The 19,543-nt window shown below is 43.6% G+C and overlaps 1 protein-coding gene across 1 annotated transcript in view; it reads left to right on the plus strand.

Annotated features, from left to right (window-relative positions):
• Positions 1 to 10,807, plus strand: part of LOC309359398 (vomeronasal type-2 receptor 26-like) — a gene marked incomplete at its 5' end in the record, with an annotated part of 28,704 nt that extends 17,897 nt beyond the window's left edge. The window contains 3 exons of the mRNA XM_081892984.1: positions 7,427 to 7,567; positions 8,389 to 8,515; positions 9,339 to 10,807. Of these exons, the coding sequence (XP_081749110.1) occupies positions 7,427 to 7,567; positions 8,389 to 8,515; positions 9,339 to 10,243 (1,173 nt within the window). The 3' untranslated portion in view covers positions 10,244 to 10,807. The remainder of the gene's footprint in view (positions 1 to 7,426; positions 7,568 to 8,388; positions 8,516 to 9,338) is intronic.
• Positions 10,808 to 19,543: the final 8,736 nt, after the last annotated feature.

A 19,543-nucleotide genomic window follows, 5' to 3' on the forward strand; every position in this document is an offset into this window, starting at 1 on the left:
AGAGGGCACTTGTCAGCACCCATAGGGATGACAAATGAGGAAGTGGGAGACATGGGGAGAGGGTGGAGATTCACTCGGGACAACGCCATTATCCAAGAGGCTGGGTTCCTCTTGAGAGTCCCATGGACTGCAAGAAGATCAAACCTATCCATTCTGAAGGAAATCAGCCCTGAGTGCTCACTGGAAGGACAGATCATGAAGTTGAGGCTTCAATACTTTGGCCACCTCACGAGAAGAGAAGACTCCCTTGAAAAGATATTGAGGTTGGGAAAGATGGAGGGCATAAGGAGAAGGGGACGACAGAGGACGAGATGGTGGGACAGTGTTCTCGAAGCTACGAACATGAGTTTGACCAAACTGCGTGAGGCAGTGGAAGACAGGAGTGCCTGGCGTGCTCTGGTCCATGGGGTCACGAAGAGTCGGACACAACTAAACAACTAAACAAGGGACAGTGATAAGTCTCCCTATTTACCTTGCTTCTGACCCAGCAGGGGGTCTGATCACCCTTATATCTTCAGGATTCCCATTAATATAAGCCATTCCTCTACAACCAGGCCTTTGGTTGATTAATATTGTACAGCCTTTTAAATGTATCTGTGGGAAGGCGGCAGTGCCTATGAAGTGCCCTGGGATCTCTTGATGAAGGGTAGTATATTATTATTATTATTATTATTATTATTATTATTATTATTATTATTATTAATTCCCACACCTATAAATTTGGGTTTTACATTAATAGAAGTGACCCTGATTCAACATAGAGATATGTCTCTGTGTGTTTTTTTCAGCCCTCAGCTGTGAACATATTTTCTCCTGCTCTCCATCTGTGCATGTGCTGCAAAGAGAATGAACAAAGAGATGGTTTTATGCCCCCTGCAATTATCAAAATCAATGTGATTGATAAGTGTTCCTGTGGCCAAAGTCCCATAAGACTCCCGCCACCCCTGGATGTCACTTTTGAGACCAGTAATAATAATAGTAATAATAATCAGAACCCAGCAATTTCTTGCACCAAATTTGAAGAGAGCTAATGAGAATGAGAGCTGAGAGTTAGACAATCAGAGCTGGGCTGTCAGTTAAATGCTTGAATGTATCTCCATTAGCACTGAAGCCAATCTCTTAATCTGTGAACTTAGTCAAGGTAGTCTGACTGGGTATATTCTAAAGCCAATTGAATAAAGGCTCCACTTGTTTCATTGTGCCTAAAATGACCCTACTGCTCATATTGCTTCATTTGCTCTTTGGGGTAGTGATGAATATAGAGATAGATCTCTCAGACCTACAGACACCTCCAAATAATTATTACAGTCCAGGAGATTACCTCATCGCCGGAGTTATACCCGTGAGAACGGCAGTGTATCCAACACACACTTTCAAGTCTGACCCTGCTCATGACTTCCAACCGTAAGTGCTATTTGCTATTAAGTATTGGTTGTCCTCAGACAATTCTGATCTTCCCTGCTGCTGCCTATGAAAGAAAGAGCAGCAGAATCTTCGGCTCCCTATTTGATTCCAGTAAGGCTTTGGACAAAGTCCCTCAAGTTATGATACTCTTGCAAGGAAGCTGGTAAAATGTGGGTTGAACGAGGTAACTGTTAGGTGGATTTGAAGCTGGTTGACTGAGCGAAACCCAAAGAGTACTCCTTAATGGTTCCTCGTCATCTCTGGAAAAAAGTGAGAAGTGGGACTACCCATTAAATTATAGAATAAGATTACTCTTAAACTCCAGGATCATTTTACATGGTGTTATAAAAGGCAGCAGGATCCAGTTCCTAGAATTTCATGTGAAAGGTTTTACTAATAGCAACCTGAATCACCAGGAAAAATTCAAATGCACTTTGACTACCATAATATTCATTAACTTGACTTTTGCTTGGAAAAAAAAGGATCTTTGGTCTGCTTCAGCAGAACAATTCTTTGGCTCTTCAAAGAGCGGAATGTGCACGCCTGTGGGTCTCTGCTCTCTCCCCAAAAGTAGCAAATCCACTGACATTTTAAATATTTGAAACCTGAAAAAATTTGGATAAATTAAAATGAACATCGACTCCTAGAATATATATATATTTAAACTTCTTACAACTTTTGTTGTAGTACCATCAGGGGAAGGGAGAAGAAATATGCAAAGTTCTGAAATATTTAAATTAAATGTAGGTATATGAATTGTTGCCGGCCTTTTAACTGAATTGATACCGTAAATGAATTACTGAAACAAACTATTGATACGTAAGCAAACCGTTGTGTTGCTTTGAATGCAATATGAGTAGATTTCACAGCAATCTTGCAGAAAATGCAAATTCATTCTCTATAGTATATAATTCTGTTTTTGATTGTTACCGTTACAGGCCACTTTTCTTCCCAACACATCCCAGGTTGTTTGCACTTACTGTATTTAAAATAACACATTATCAAAGGAAAAGGGGGACAGGGTGGAAAAGGGGGAAATAAGTAAATTATGGTTCTATGGTCAACTGTTCTATGCTGGGATGAGCCAAAGGGCACTGAGTTCTAGCCAAGTCAGGGCTTTTATGCCTTCTTCCTATTAGACATCTACATGACGGACCTTTGCTCTTATTCAGCACGACCCTTCTTATGTTCTTAAAAGACAGGCACCACTACTGAGCAGTCCCTCTGCCTGGTTCCCTGTAACCTCACTTCTCACAGTGAAGGAACTGCCAGAAGGCCCTCAGAGCTGGACCTCAGTGTTTGGGCTGAATGATGGGGGTGGAGATCTCTCTCCCCCCCCCCAAGTAGAGAAACCACTCAGATCTAAATGTCACTGGCACCTTGAGTGGAAAAAGCAGGATTTGAACATAGTATTCAGGTGGTAGATGTTCAATTTGCTTTTCATTCCAGGATACTGGAAAGGAATTATGAACACATCCTGGCCATCTTGTTTGCCATTAATGAGATTAATGAGAATCCCAAGCTCTTACCTAACATCACCCTTGGCTACAGGATCTACGAAAATTGTTTCAGTGCCAGGACAGCCTCTGAAGCCACCATAGACCTGTTGTCTACTAGACATTGGATGGTCCCTAATTTCAGGTGCGGAAGGCAAGGGAAGCTCCTGGCTGTTATTCAAGGAGGGGACTTTGAAACCTTTTTTCAGATGGCAACCATGCTAAACGTTTATGAGGTCCCTCAGGTAGGGAGATCATTAGCTCTTGTGATTGAAAGTGGGGTAAAGGGGATTGAAGTATGTGGAACCCTTTTCTCAGGAGTTTGGGGCTGATGTCTGCCTCAGGAAAGTTGGGATAAACTTGTGACCTCACACTGCTTGCCTTCTGCAACTCTGCACCACAAGCAGGAAGATGAAACCTGTATTGAAGAAATTTTTAAAATCCCATCAGAAAAAGCTTCTCATTATTGTTGCTGTTTTCTGAGCCCCACTAAGGTTTGGAGGAGAAGAGTAAGGAACAGGGATGTACTGGAGGGTGAACCTTCCGAAATGCAGCACTGTCTTTTTCAGAGCAGGAGTTGTGGGACTCAGCTAGACTGGGGAAGAAAAAGCGTTTCATATGCATTGTATATGCATTATAACGCTGTGACAGCAGCTTTCACTGTGGAGTTCTGTTTCCCCCAATGTGATTTCTTACAACAAAGTTTGCAACACGTTTAACTGAAACGCTTCTTTGATGTGTCTAGATCCAACCATGCTATCTCTTGTTCACCTTTTCTCTAAAGTGAAAAGTCCCCAATTCTTCAACCTTTCCTCCAGCCACCTGTCAACAGATTTATAGCCTGGGTATAATTCCAATCTAACTCAGTGGGACTTGCCTCTGAATAGACATGTGTGAGACTACTCTGTTGAGTGGAAAACATTTCAGACAAGCAAGGCCTGAGCATTATTTCCAAACTAAGCATTGATTCCTTTCCTCCATACCAGCTCACGTACGGCTTTGTAATCCATACTATGAGCGAAAAAACTCAGTTCCCCTCTTCCTACTGGATGAGTCCCAAGGCAGCTCCACAGTACATGGGCATCGTTCAGTTGCTGCTGCATTTCAGGTGGACATGGGTCGGTCTCATTGCTCCAGACAATGATGGTGGAGATCTTTTCATGAGAACCATGAAGGCGATGGTCTTTGGGAGTGGCATTTGTTTAGCCTTCACATATGCAATCCCACAATTTTCTATTGACCTCTTTGTTTCCAAACAAATACTTTTAAGGTTTTTAGGACATCTTATTCAGAGGAGAGCCAATGTGATCCTTTATTATGGAGATCCTGATTCAATGCTTCTGTTGCCACATGCGCTGTACACAATTGAACTAAAAACCAATGCCCCGGTAGGGAAAGTCTGGATTGCCACAGCTCTGTGGGGCTTCACCTTAAGCGCATCTTTTGAGTACTGGGACATCGTATTCTTCCATGGGGCATTGTTCCTCAGCACCCAAAGAAACAGAAGGTCGAAATCACAGGACCTTTTTTTGACTCGAGATGAAGATTCCTTCAATCAGATTTGGTCAAAATCCTTTGATTGCTCTCATCCCAACCACAGATGGTCAAGGAAAACCTGGAGAAGATGCATGGGGAGGGAGAAATTGGAAGGTCTCCCTGCAGATTGGCTTGGGAAAGACATGTCTGCGGAGAGTTGCAATGTTTATAGTGCTGTCTATGTTGTAGCACATGCCTTCCATGCTCTGATCACATCTGTGTCCAGCCACATGAGAGCTACAGCAAAAGGCAGGCTGGACTTTCTGAACATAGAAGCATGGCAGGTGAGGGAGAGTGAAATCCCTTTACTACAATTGCATTTGGTGAACATTCTGCCTGCCTTCCCACACTCCTGCGCAGTTTTTCGGCCAGAAATCCTGCTTATGCACATATATTATCTCAGTTTAATCTATACCATGGGGTTGCGGCAAAAAATTTAAAGGGGGAAGAGGGGAATGTATACAGCCCTGGGCTCTTCTGTTGTTGTAAATTTAAGATATTAACTGATGCTAAAGAAAGAGGTGGATTTGCCCTGCCAGACCTTAAACCTTACTATGAATCAGCTGCTTTTTGCTGGCTGAAAGAATGGCTGCTTCTTGAAAACACTGATGTGCTGGACTTAGAAGGTTTCAATAATGTATTTGGTTGGCATGCATATTTGTGGTATGATAAGGTAAATGCACATAAAGTGTTCAAAAATCATATTGTTAGAAAAGCACTGTTCAATGTTTGGATAAGATATAAGGATTTGTTAGAAAATAAAACCCCAAGATGGTTGTCACCAATGGAAGCGAAGGCACAGAAAAAACTCAATATGGAGGCCAAATGGCCGAAATATTGGGAAATTCTGGAACAAGATGGAGATAGAATAAAAATGCAGAGCTTTGAAAAATTGAAAAACAGAGTGTGAGATTGGCTCCATTATTACCAAATAATGGAGGCATACAATTTGGACAAAAAAGTTGGTTTCCAGGTGGAAAAATCAAAATTGGAAACAGAATTGTTAGACCCCAAAATTAAGAATTTGTCAAGAATGTATAACTTGCTGTTGAAATGGAACACTCAGGATGAAACGGTGAAATCTACTATGATTAAATGGGCACAAGATGTTGGACATAACATTATGATGGCTGACTGGGAACAGTTATGGACCACAGGTATGAAATTTACGGCATGCAATGCCCTAAGAGAGAATTTAATGAAAATGATTTACAGGTGGTACATGACACCAGTCAAGCTTGCAAAAATCTATAATTTACCTGAGAATAAATGTTGGAAATGTAATGTGACTGAAGGTACATTCTTTCACCTTTGGTGGACATGCCCAAGGATTAAGACATTCTGGGAAATGATTTATAATGAAATGAAAAAGGTATTTAAATATACCTTCCTGAAGAAACCAGAGGCCTTTCTCCTGGGCATGGTCGGCCAATTGGTGCCAAAGAAGGACAGAACTTTTTTTTATGTATGCAACAACAGCAGCAAGAATACTCATCGTGAAGCATTGGAAGACACAAGATTTACCCACCTGGGAAGAATGGCAGATGAAGTTGATGGACTATATGGAACTGGTGGAAATGACTGGCAGAATCCGAGACCAGGGAGAAGAGTCGGTGGAAGAAGATTGGAAAAAATTTAAAGATTATTTACTGAAATACTGTAAAATTAATGAATGTTAGAAAAATGTTGGAATGAAGTTATATGGCTTTAGCAGAAATGTTATAAGGAATTAAGTACAAATAGAATTTTAATGTATTAAAGGGAAAAAATAAGGTTAGAATAAGTTAAGATAAATTACAGGACAGAAAACAGAGGAAGATGGAAAGGAATTGCTGAAACAGTTAATTGAAGTGGAATACAAAAAGGGAGGTGTGAGGAGGTCGTGGAAACAAGTGAATGAAAGATAAGATATTGAAATTATTGGATGTGTTTTAAATTGTGTTTGTTTTGTTCTGTTAATTCAATGTTTTAGTGTCAGTGTTACGTAGTGTTTTTGTTTTTGTATTGTATTGTTTTGTTGAATTGTTTTTTCTTTTGTAGTCTTTAAACTGTTAATAAATATTATATATATATATATATATATTTGCTTTCGTAGATTTTCACGGGTACAGGAATGCAGGTTTTGGTGTCCTCGGGTGTCTTCCCGTGTAAAAGTTGGGGTGTCTAGGCCTAGACACCCCAACTTTTACACGGGAAGACACCCGAGGACACCAAAACCTGCATATATATATATATATATATATATATATATATATATATATATATATATACAGCCCTGGGCTCCTGGGTAGAAAAGCAAAATACAAGTATAGAATGTCTTCTTTCTTCTTTGGTGATCACTTGGAGCTGAGTTATGTCTTCCATAAACACAGTTTTAACAATGAGTCCGTAAGTGACTGTGGAGGCCAATTCTGGATCCACACATCCTTCCACAGTGGAGACATAGGTCTCCGGGCAGGAGTTTATTACGGTGAGGGTTTACCAAGCGTGCCTTCCTCTAAGCACATTTCTCCCTTCCATCCTGAGTTTGAGCATCTTCAAAGCCAATGACACCTTTGGTAAAGGCTGTTCTCCAATTGGAGCTCTCGCAGGCCAGTGTTTCCCAGTTGTTGGTGTTTATACTACATTTTTTTAGATTTGCCTTGAGAGAGTCTTTAAACCTCTTTTGTTGACCACCAGCTTTAAGCTTTCCATTTTTAAGTTCAGAATTGAGTAGCTGCTTTGGAAGACTATATTCATGCACAGATCATGTAGTGAAAATAAGCATATAAATAAAGGCCTATTTTTTTCTACTTGGAGCTTACATCCTTTTCTTTTGGGTTTCTGGGAGAGATATCTCCAATCTAGGAACCTGCTTTTAAATTTATCCAACACTAAATCAGTTTCCGCCAAAGAAAAGAGGGTTGGGGGATGAAAACTCAGGTGGAAGAAAGGATGAATCTAATTGGCCCATCTTGCAAATGTTGACATTCTCTCTCTCCCACATCCAGCTCCACCCTTTTCTGAGAAGTCTCCACTTCAACAGTACTACCATGGATGAGGTGCATTTCGATGAGGACGGGGAATTAGTGGCCGACTACGATGTTGTGAATTTGGTCACATTTCCTAACAAATCAGCTGCAAGAGTGAAAGTTGGTAAACTGGAAACCCAAGCATCATTTGGTCTAAAACTTACCATTCATGAGGAATCCACAGTGTGGCCCAGTTGGTTTAATCAGGTGAAGGATATACTCATATCAATGCAGCAGTTGCTAGGAATGTGAACTGTGAGTCTGGAGGTCTCCAGTTCAAACAAATTCTGGACAAAATAGCTAATATTTGCCTCAAAATCAACATCTCCTTGGTTTTTGGGAGATTATAATGCTGGATTCCTGCAAGATCCTACTTAGATAATGTATAAATGATGAACAAAAAGTTGGCCTTAGCCTGAACCTCTCATTTGGAGATAACAAGGCTGAAATACTTAGTATAGCCATATATAAAGGTAAAAGTAAAGGGACCCCTGACCGTTAGGTCCAGTCGTGATCGACTCTGGGGTTGCGGCACTCATCTCACTTTATTGGCCGAGGGAGACGGCGTACAGCTTCTGGGTCATGTGGCCAGCATGACTAAGCTGCTTCTGGTGAACCAGAGCAGCACATGGAAACGCCGTTTACCTTCCCACCAGAGCGGTACCTATTTATCTACTTGCACTTTGATGTGCTTTCGAACTGCTAGGTTGGCAGGAGCAGGGACCGAGCAACGGGAGCTCACTACGTCGCGGGGATTCGAATCGCTGACCTTCTGATCGGCAAGTCCTTGGCTCTGTGATTTAACCCACAGCGCCACTCATGTCCCATAGTCATATATACCATTCTGCAAAGCATGGATACATCACCATAGAATGGTTTGGTACCTACAGACAAAACAGAAACTCGCCAAACACTGTTTGTTTTCCTTGATGTCTTTTTAGACAAGACCTCACTCTAGCTGTACAGAAAGTTGCCAACCTGGATACAACAAGGTGGTGCCAGAGGGACAGCCAATTTGCTGCTATAGTTGTGACCCTTGCGTGGAAGGAACCATTTCCACTAACACAGGTAAATGGTATGGAAGAAACAACAGGCCCTAGGAGACTGAGAAAGAGGGTCAGGATGAAAGTAGGCATGCTAGGTTTGAAATGAAATTTTGCAAAGGAAGAGTGTGGCGCTTTCCAAAATTAAGATGGAGATTTCCCCCAACATTTTACAATTATTATTATTTGGTTCTTGTGAATCTATTTCAGTGAAACAATTAGGCCAACACACAGCTCCAAGCAGGCTCAAACTATAACCTCTTCCACTGCAGTGATTAAATGACTAACAAGCAGCACACCTCCTTATCTGCCTAATAAGCCATAGAACATTGCCTCCAATTTTTGCTTTCCAACTCCCCCCCCCCCGATCAATTAACTTACTTTTTTTAAAAAAAGAAAGGCTTAATACTTTGAGGCTTTTGGTGGGATGGAGGGATGAGTCTGAGTATGAACTAGAAAGCATTCAAAGTTTAACCTTCAAATGGATTTTATTCACTTTGGTCCATGGCAATTATGGGAACTACTTTCAGGTGTCGTTCAGAGATTCTTGAGCTTTGTTCAACTGAACTAGTTAATTCCAAGCACTAATCATGGCCATATGAATCTCAAAATCAACCCATTGATGAATAACTATTTCTCCAGGACTTCAGCTTTGCATCTGATTCCCAAGATTTGGCAGACTCCAACAGGCTTATTGCATGCTTGTTTGAGATGTTGCCTAAGAACTGCATTAAAAGGGAGAATGCTGAGTAAAAATATAATAAAGGAGGGAGGAGAAAATCACATTGTGGTATGAAATTTCTGGAACACCTTGGAATATGATGTACTGAAATAATTTTTTCTATCAGATGCAGATCATTGTTATCAGTGTCCAGAAGATCAATACTCAAACAACGAGAGGCATCAATGTATCCCCAAGACCATAGTCTTCCTCTCCTATGAAGAACCCCTGGGGGTCACCTTGGCTTTCTTTGCCCTATTTTTGTGCCTAACCACAAGTACTATTTTGGGAATCTTCATTAAGTACCAGAGCACTCCAATAGTCAAAGCCAACAACCAAAACCTGACTTACATCCTCCTCGTTTCTCTCCTGCTTTCCTTTTCGTCCTCCTTTCTTTTCATCGGTCAGCCTCAAAAGGTCACCTGCCTTCTCCGTCAAACTGCCTTCAGCATCATCTTCTCAATTGGCGTCTCTTCTGTGCTGGCAAAAACAACTACTGTGGTTTTGGCATTCTTGGCCACAAAACCAGGGAACAGCATCAGGAAATGGGTGGGGAAAAGTTTGGCAAACTCCATTGTCCTCTTCTGTTGCAGCATTCAGTTTGGCATCTGCATTGCCTGGATCGGAATCTCTCCCCCATTCCCAGAACTTGACATGAATTCACAAGTCAGACAGATAATACTGCAATGCAATGAAGGGTCCATCGCTATGTTTTATTGTGCCCTTGGCTACATGGGCCTTCTGGCTGCCATCTCTTTTATGGTTGCTTTCCTCTCCAGGAAGCTTCCTGGGGGTTTCAACGAAGCCAAGTTTATCACTTTCAGTATGCTAGTATTTTGCAGTGTTTGGGTCTCCTTCGTGCCAACCTACTTGAGCACCAAAGGGAAATACATGGTGGCTGTGCAGATCTTCTCCATCTTGGCTTCCAGTGCTGGGTTACTGGGTTGTATTTTCTTTCCCAAATGCTACATCCTTGTCTTGAGGCCTGATTTGAATTCTAAGGTGCACCTAATGATGAAAAGAAAAGATTAGAGTTTGGTCAAATGTATAGCTCAGCCAAATTTCAGAAATGAATTCAAATTTTACTCAACATGTTACCATGGGATGACCATCTTCTCCCCCCAGGAGTGCCCTTTCAATATATACCATCATTCCCAGGAGAATTCTGGTTATATTTTCAAAGTGCACAGCAACCAGGCTTTTGATCTCTGCACACCTATTTTATTTTATTTGTGTAAGGGGAGGGAACCATCATCATTTTGATGGTTAAGTCCAGACTAAGGCGACTATGGGGTGTGACGCTTATCTCGCTTTCAGGCCGAGGGAGCCAGTGTTTGTCCACAGACAGCTTTCTGGGTCATGTGGCCAGCATGACTAAACTGCTTCTGGTGCAACAGGACACCGTGACAGAAACCAGAGCACATGGAAACGCCGTTTACCTTCCTGCCACAGCGGTACCTATTTATCTACTTGCGCTGGCGTGCTTTAGGACTGCTACATTGGCAGGAGCTGGGATAGAGCAATGGGAGCTCACCCCGTTGTGGGGATTCGAACCGCCGACCTTCCAATCAGCAAGCCCAAGAGGCTCCGTGGGTTAGACCACAGCACCATCCGCTCCTTGGTGAAGCGGTGTTGGTGACTATGATTGAAAATATGTGTGTGTGTGTGTTAAGGACTGCCATTTTAATGTATACAATAAAAATGTTTTGCTGAGTTGCAACTCTCTGGGTCTATTTGTGTTCCTTTCTCCTAAAGAACCAGCTACAAACAGATCAAAAGAACCTCTGATTTGTAACACTTCAAGGTGTTACATTTAGCCAGAAAGTACAGGCTTTTCCTGTTACCAACCTTAAAGAAGGAAAAGGACCCCTGACAGTTAAGTCCAGTCATGAACGACTCTGGGGTTGCTGCACTCAACTCGCTTTACTGGCTGAGGGAGCCGACGTTTGTCCACAAACAGTTTTTCCAGGTCATGTGGCCAACATGACTAAGCCACTTCTAGTGAAACCATAGTAGTGCACTGAAACGCCGTTTACCTTCCTGCCGGAACGGTACCTATTTATCTACTTGCACTTTGACCTGCTTTTGAAATGCTAGGTTGGCAGGAGCTGGTCCTGAGCAACGGGAGCTCACCCTGTCTTGGGGATTCGAACTGCAGACCTTCTGATCGGCAATCCCTAGGCTTAGTGGTTTAGACCACAGCGCCACCCGCATTACCAACCTTAGTGGCTGGTTAATCAGAAATGATAGACGAAGGCACACCTCCTGTGATTGATCAATTCCTCAGGGGTTTAGATGAAAGCTATGCAGCTTAAGTGAATTCAAACCTGTTTAAATCAATTCTGGATCTCAAATAAATAATAGAATGGAAGGCAAACACCTTTGAAGAAGCTGCTTTCTGGGACAATTGATACTGTTCTAAATTATGTGGCTAGGCCAGTAATACATCCAGGTCAGGATCTTTGTTCTGCAGAGTTGTGAGGAAGTTGTATCAGCTCCAGAATTGCCAGCATATATTGCCAAACAGTAGCATTTCTTTTAAACTTGTGAGTTGACAAAGCTCAAAGCAGGATTGAAAGTTGAGAAATATGGGCTAAGCAGTTCCAAAAAAGGCGTCTCCCAGACTATTTAAACATTTTATTGAATGACAGAATGAAGGAACAGTGAGAGCCCACACCATGCGAACTGTGATTAATATTAGTACTTGTGAGTGGATTGAATAGGCAACCTTACCTTGGCCTGATGGGGCTAACCTGCTTACAAGAGCTTAAAGGTAAAGGTAAAGGGACCCCTGACCATTAGGGTTGCGGCGCTTATCTCGCTTTATTCGCCGAGGGAGGCGGCATACAGCTTCTGGGTCATGTGGCCAGCATGACTAAGCCACTTCTGGTGAACCAGAGCAGTGCACGGAAATGCCGTTTACCTTCCTGCAGGAGCAGTACCTATTGATCTACTTGCACTTTGACGTGCTTTCGAACTGCTAGGTTGGCAGGGATACAAGAGCTTAGGGCAGACATATTAACATTAGTGGGGCTGCAAATGAGGCTTACAGTTATGGTCAGGTTAGGTTTTACACAGAAGGTTCTAGTGTGAGCCCTGGACACGGTGGAGCAGTATTATTATTATTATTATTATTATTATTATTATTATTATTATTATTATTATTATATCATCATCATATTATTATTATTTATACCCCACCCATCTGGCTGGGTTTCCCTTGCCACTTTAGGTGACTCCCAACATTAGAAACACGATAAAAGATCAAACATTAAAAACTTCCCTAAACAGGGCGGTTTTCAGATGTCTTCTAAAAGTCAGTTTATTTCCTTGACATCGGATAGGAGGGTATTCCACAAGTTGGGTGCGACTACTGAAAAGGCCCTGTGCCTGGTTCCCTGTAACCTCACTTCCCACAGTGAGGGAACCTCCAGAAGTCCCTTAGAGCTGGACCTCAGTGTCTGGTCTGAATAATGGGGGTTGAGATGCTCCTTCAGTTTGGTAGCCAAGATGGCAGGAGCAAGTTGCTCACATTTTCTTCCAATCCCTCTCCCTTGGAAACATCTTGAGGACAATTAAGCATTGCTCTACAATCACAACCAAATGCAGGGCAAACAGCAACAGTTGTGTTAAGTGCTGGAGAAGGGTGTAGAACAGAGGGGATCACCCAGTTGGCAGGAGCAGAAGAGTAGATGAGCTAACTCTCCAGTCAATTTCCCTTTTGTCTTTCCAGGCAATGCAGAAACATACATAAAAATCATTTTCCTGACTCTCTGGGGAGTCTCCTCCACTAAGCTAGTGGTGGCGAAACTGGCCTTCCAAATATTGTTATACTCCCAATGGCCATCAGCCCCCAACAGTCACGGATGATGGGAGTTGCAGTCCAGCAACATCTGTAGGCTCACAAATTTCCTAGACTTTTGCTAAACTTTAATCCAAGTTCACTGTCCTTTCAGTTGTCCCAGGGGTAAGTGTGGCATAAACGTTTGCAAACATGTATTCTCCTGTGCATATGCAACAAAGAGGTGTTCTTATGTCCCCTGCAATTATTAATATCATGGTGATCGATTTGCGTTCCTGGGACCAATGTCCCATAGGGTTTTATTTTTTAGAGGTCCCTTTTGAAATCAGTAATAATAGTAATAATAATATTGGAACTCAAAATCACTGATCATTTTTTGCACCAAACATAGAAAAAGAGGAACATCAATACAAATATACTGAGCTAATAAGCATGAGGGTTGGGGTTCTGACCATTGGAGCTGGTCTGCCAGCTGGATGTTTGATTGCCTCTTCTTTAGCACCGAGGCCAAGCTCCTCCTCTATGAAGTCAGACACAGAATGGGGCTTGCAAGGCTGTTGTATTCCCTCCCAGCAGATCTCTCTGCCAGTGCACTTTCTGGATATACAATAAAACCAAGTGAAGGAAGGTGCCCCTTGTTTGTTTGTGCCTAAAATGATCCTGCTGCTAATATCGCTTCACTGGTTTTTTGGGGTAGTAAAGTCTGAATATGTAGACCTCTCATCCCTACGAACACCTCCAAATAATTATCACAGTCCAGGAGATTACTTCATTGCTGGAGTTATACCTGTGAGGACAGCTCTGTATCCAACCCATGACTTCAAGTCTGACCCTGTCCATGACTTCATCCCGTAAGTGTTACTTGCTGTTAGCTTTAAATTGTTTCCAGTCGATTCCAATCTCCCCTGCTACAGTTTGTATTCAGAATCAGCAGCAGATTTTTAAGCAAATTGGTTTTGAAAAGTGATGTGAAAGGTGAATGGAGAAGTGGAGGATTCATATGGAGAGATGAAGGAAATACGCTCCAGTGCTCACAATGTTGTTGTTGTTTAGTCGTTTAGTCGTGTCCGACTCTTCGTGACCCCACGGACCACAGCACGCCAGGCACTCCTGTCTTCCACTGCCTACCGCAGTTGGGTCAAACTCATTTTAGTAGCTTCGAAGACACTGTCCAACCATCTCGTCCTCTGTTGTCCCCTTCTCCTTGTGCCCTCCATCTTTCCCAACATCAGGGTCTTTTCCAGGGAGTCTTCTCTTCTCATGAGGTGGCCAAAGTACTGGAGCCTCAGCTTCAGGATCTGTCTTTCCAGTGAGCACTCAGGACTGATTTCCTTAAGAATGGATCGGTTTGATCTTCTTGCAGTCCATGGGACTCTCAAGAGTCTCCTCACAATATCAGGACACAAACCTGGGTTTTCCAGACTTATTCTTGGCAAAATACTGTCCCCGCTTTGGTGAGATATGAGAGATGCTGTTTCACACAATTGTTGGTGTGAGTAACTCAATACGTTCTTTTCCATAAGTTATATAAAAGTTCCAATTCTGAGTTGGGAGCAGATCCACCTTATTTGTACTGTAATATGCAATTTTACATCATAAGGAACTCATTCTCTGAGTGTTAATTCTTCTGTAGTTGAAATGTCACCATTCCCACAAAAAGCGAGGTAGCATCAGACATGGGGGAACTCCAAAGTTTGCAAAAAATAAAATTTAGGAAACAAAACGTCAGCCAGATGCAACAGGTAGATGGTAGATGCTCGATGCTCAATTTCCTTTTCATTCCAGGATACTGGAAAGGAATTATGAACACATCCTGGCCATCTTGTTTGCCATTAATGAGATTAATGAAAATCCCAAGCTCTTACCTAACATCACCCTCGGCTACAGGATCTATGAAAATTGTTTCAGTGCCAGGACAGCCTCTGAAGCCACCATAGACCTGTTGTCTACTAGACATTGGATGGTCCCTAATTTCAGGTGCGGAAGGCAAGGGAAGCTCCTGGCTGTTATTCAAGGAGGGGACTTTGAAACCTTTTTCCAGATGGCAACCATGCTAAACATTTATGAGGTCCCTCAGGTAGGGAGAACAATGTAGGCTGGGCAGAAGAAATCCCAGACCAAATGCCTTAACTCTTGTGATTGAAAGTGGGGTTTATTTATCTACTTGCACTGTGTACTTTCGAACTGCTAGGTTGGCAGGAGCAGGGACCGAGCAACGGGAGCTCAACCCATCGCGGGGATTCGAACCGCCGACCTTCTGGTCGGCAAACCCAAGGCTCTGTGGTTTATTTCTTTGCAAAATGGGTTGCATTTCTAACTAATATCTGAAGCTTGTATTTCAGATGGCTGCAAAGATATTGTGTTAACCTGCAATGTTTTGGACTTGTTTTGAACCATTTTTAATCTTGAATTTTAAATCATTTAAACATTCCCTGGAATATTATCTTGAAGAACAAGAAATAAATAAAATAAGAACATCAATATAGCCAGTCAGAAGTAAGCAAGCACCATTGAGTTCTTGGTTTGGGACATATGTGCAGAAAAATTGTGTAGGGATGATAAAATGTCCAAATCCGATAAACGTTTAGAAAATTTGTGATTTCTATCACCATTGTAAAATGAAGGCCAATTGTGGAAAATGAAAACAATATTCAAGTGGAAAATGCAGCAAACCTTGGTTGGTTTGGAAAAGTTCATACAGTTGTACTCTAAACTGTCTCTAGAGGCAGTTCTGTAAGGGAACCAAATGTATATTGATGGGAAAGAAATATCAACAATCCTATTCCCACTTTCCTGGGAATCAGTCCGATTGAAATCAGTGGGACTTTACATCTGAGTAGACAGACATGTGAGAGGTTGTGCTGTTAAGTAGAAGGCATTGCTGGCTAGCAATGTTATTTCCAACACTAAACATTCTTTCCTTTCCTTACTAGCTGATTTACGGTTTTGTCAATAATATTCTGAGTGATGAAATTCATTTTCCCCCTTCCTACTGGATGAACCCCAAGGAAGCTCCACAGTTCAAGGGGATAGTGAAATTGCTGTTGAAATTCAGGTGGACGTGGATTGGTCTCATTGCTCCAGACAATGATGGTGGACATCAGTTTGTGAAAACCATGAAGGCTGAGGTTTCTGGGAGTGCTATTTGTGTAGCCTTCACATATGCAATCCCACGGATATTTTCTGTTGAAATGAATGTTCCAAAAGACATGCTTTTAAGTTGTGTAGCACATCTGACTCAGAGGAAAGCCAACGTGATCATTTATTACGGCGATTCCGAATCAATGTTTCTGATGCCACATGGGCTGAAGGAAGTTGAAAGACAAAGCAATGCCACTGTAGGGAAAGTCTGGATTTCCACAGCACTGTGGGGCTTCACCTTAACTACATCTTTCTCATACTGGGACATGACTTTCTTCCATGGCGCTTTGTCATTTGTCTTTCAAACGGACAAGAGGATAAAATCACAGAAACTTTTCTTGACTGAAGATTGGGTTTTCCTTGATAATATTTGGCCAGGCATATTTGAGTGCTCTCATACCCACCACAGATGGTCAAGGAAAACTTGGGAAAGGTGCATGCAGAGGGGAAACCTCCCCAAGGATGGGATGGTGATGTCTGCTGAAAGCTACAATATTTATAATGCTGTCTATGTTGTGGCACATGCCTTACATGCTCTGATCACACCTGTATCTCACCACATGATGACTGCAGAAGAAGGTATACCGGGCCTTCTGAGTGTAGAGCCATGGCAGGTAAGAGTAGGAGAGATTCATTGAAATCACAACTGAAATAGCAATAACGTGTTTGTTGTTGTCACACACTGTTTTCTTTCACTTGGGCCATTTGTGCACCATAGATTTAAAGCACTCCTGTACCACTTTAACAGTCATGGCTTCCCTCAATGAATCATGGGAACTGTAGTTTTTTGGGGGGTGCTGAGGGTTGTTAGAAGACCCCTATTCCCCTCACAAGGCTACAATTTGCAGAATTCCCTCGGCAGAGGGATATATTGTTAAAACAGTCTGGGAATTGTAGCTCCGTGAGAGGAATAGAGGTCTCCTAACAACTCTCCTTCACAAACCACAGTTCTTTGGATTCTTTAGGAGAAGACATGGCTGTTTAAAGTGTTGAAAGGCAGGCAAGAACTCCTGCTTATGTACACATAATAACTTAGTTCCATCTACCTCACAGGGTTGTTGTGGAGAAAGAAAGAAAAAGTGGAGAAGGCAATGGGCACATCCCTGAGCTCCTGGACAGAAAAGTAATATACATCTCTAGAATGTAGCATTCACAGGTTGTGTAGAGAAAAATAAACATGAGTGTTTTGGGGGGTGGAGGCTAGTTTAATTTCATTGTACACAGGTTGTACAATGACAATAAAGGGATTATTATTATTATTGTTGTTGTTGTTGTTGTATAGAGCTAAATAAACATGTACAAACCCATGAAAGCAGCTTCCCCCTTGCTTTAAGCATCCCAGCCCATCGTCTCCTCATATTTTACAGTAAAATAATGAAAAACAAACATTTTATAGCCTATATATATATATATATAACAAGCTGAAAATACCCTAATTCAGTGCTTTTCCCCCTTGGGGGTTGTCACGGCCACCCAGGATGGGTCCCAGCTCACAAGAGACCTCACTCCGTTGCAGTTTATTTACAGGAAAAGTTTATTGAAGATTTCTGCTTCTCATACAGTTCAGCATTGTGGCCGTACGTCTGTCACGTTAGACCGCTGAAGTCCCCTCTGACTCCTCCCCTCTTCCACACCAACTTAATAGCCTGGCTCTAGACCACCTCTTCCTCTCCTTTCTTTTCCGCAGGGTCTTCCTGCCCCCCTGGGTTCCCTCTCTCCGTGACTCGCCTGAGGCTGAATCCTCTGCCGCCTCTTCCCCCCTCCTTCTGGCTTTGGGGCCGGGCTCCTCCCCTGAGCTCTCTCCACTTCCGCGCGCCTCTACGTTTGAACTTGGCGCGCGTACGTTGCTCCTGACCTTTCTTTCGACCGCTACACCACCCTTTGTTCTGCTCTCCACCCTTTCCGGCTGAACACCTTGCTCCAACCCCCTTTCTCTGTTCTCTCCTAATCCTGCTCCCTCCGAGAGGCTGACGACTCCACCCCCTTTACTCCGTTCCAGCTGAGACGCCTCTTGCTGCGTCTGTCTTCCACTGGGCTCCTCTCCGCTTCTCCCTTCTCCTCCCTTTTGCTTGATTAAGGTAACCCCCTTTTGAGAATCCTCTGACTCGCTGCTCAGACTCGTGGATTCCCTTAGAATTCCGTCATCTTCTTCCTCATCCTTCTGCCCCTCCTCCCACTCGCTCTCCGTCTCCTCTGTCATCTCCTCCTCTCTCCCAGAAACCCTGACATCCATCCCCCCCTCGAAGCCCCCCCTTCCCCCCTCCCGCTCGCCGGGTGCAGGTTGAGGAAAACGTGGTTCTTCCGGGGTCGGTTCAGGATACAGGTTGTCCACTTCAACGTTCTCCTCTGGCAGCTCCGTATATGTGTGTTCGAACTCGGGTTCCCCACCCAAAGACATCACAGTCTCTTCCTCCATCACTGTTTCTCCTGGCGCTGCCTGCCAAGGACCTACCATCCATCTCTGACTCCATGCCTCCCTTGGCTGATCCACCCACCAACAAGGGCCTGTCTCCTCCCCCCCCAGTCTCGGATCCCTGGTCGGGCTTGTTTCGGGCGTATGGCCCTCGGGCGAGGAGAAACCCTCGAACGTGCTGTCCGACAAAGTGGGCGTGAAAAGCCAATCATCAAAATACTCCTCGGGCATGGGCTTGTGCGGAAAAAGTGCATGGAACTCCTCCTTCAACAGGGGTTCGTCCAACGCGTAACCCGGCACCCAGCTATTGGCAGAGGCCGGAGTGCCTTCCCTGGCGAGAAAATATTCAACTCCCTCCTCCCCCCATCTCGAGTCCAGTATCTCTGTGACCTCGTTAAGAGGTTCTGGTCTTGGCGATTCCCCCCTCTCAGGCGCCCTCCTACGTGGCTCTGGGGGTGCTCCTGACTCTTGAAACCTGTGTGGGGTTTTGTAGGGAGTGAGCACCGACCTATGAAAGACCGGGTGCACCCTGGAACCCTCCGGAAGGGCTAGACGAAAAGCCACCGGATTGATCTTAGCCTCAACTTGATATGGCCCTAGCTGCCTGTGTCCTAACTTCTTCTTGGCCAATGACCTGGCCGGCATCGCGTGGGCTGCTAACCACACCCAGTCCCCAACCTGGATGTCCTCTCCCGCCCTCCTGTGCTTATCGGCCTGCACCTTATACGCCTGTTTTGCCAGCTCCAAATGTCTCCGCAGCTCCTCGTGCACCTCTTGCAACTCCGCTGCAAACTGGTCGGCATCTTGAGGCCCCCCCCCTCCTGGTGCCGCAAATCTCGGGAAGGTCCTGGGATGACGGCCATTGTTCGCGAAGAAAGGCGTCACCCCGGTGGATGCGTGTTTCGTGTTGTTGTAGGCGAATTCAGCCATCGGCAGATAGTCCACCCACGCCGCAGGTCGCTGGTTGGCGTAGCAC

This window comes from Podarcis melisellensis, assembly GCF_964234715.1.
Source record: "Podarcis melisellensis genome assembly, chromosome: 2".
Lineage (NCBI taxonomy): Eukaryota > Metazoa > Chordata > Lepidosauria > Squamata > Lacertidae > Podarcis > Podarcis melisellensis.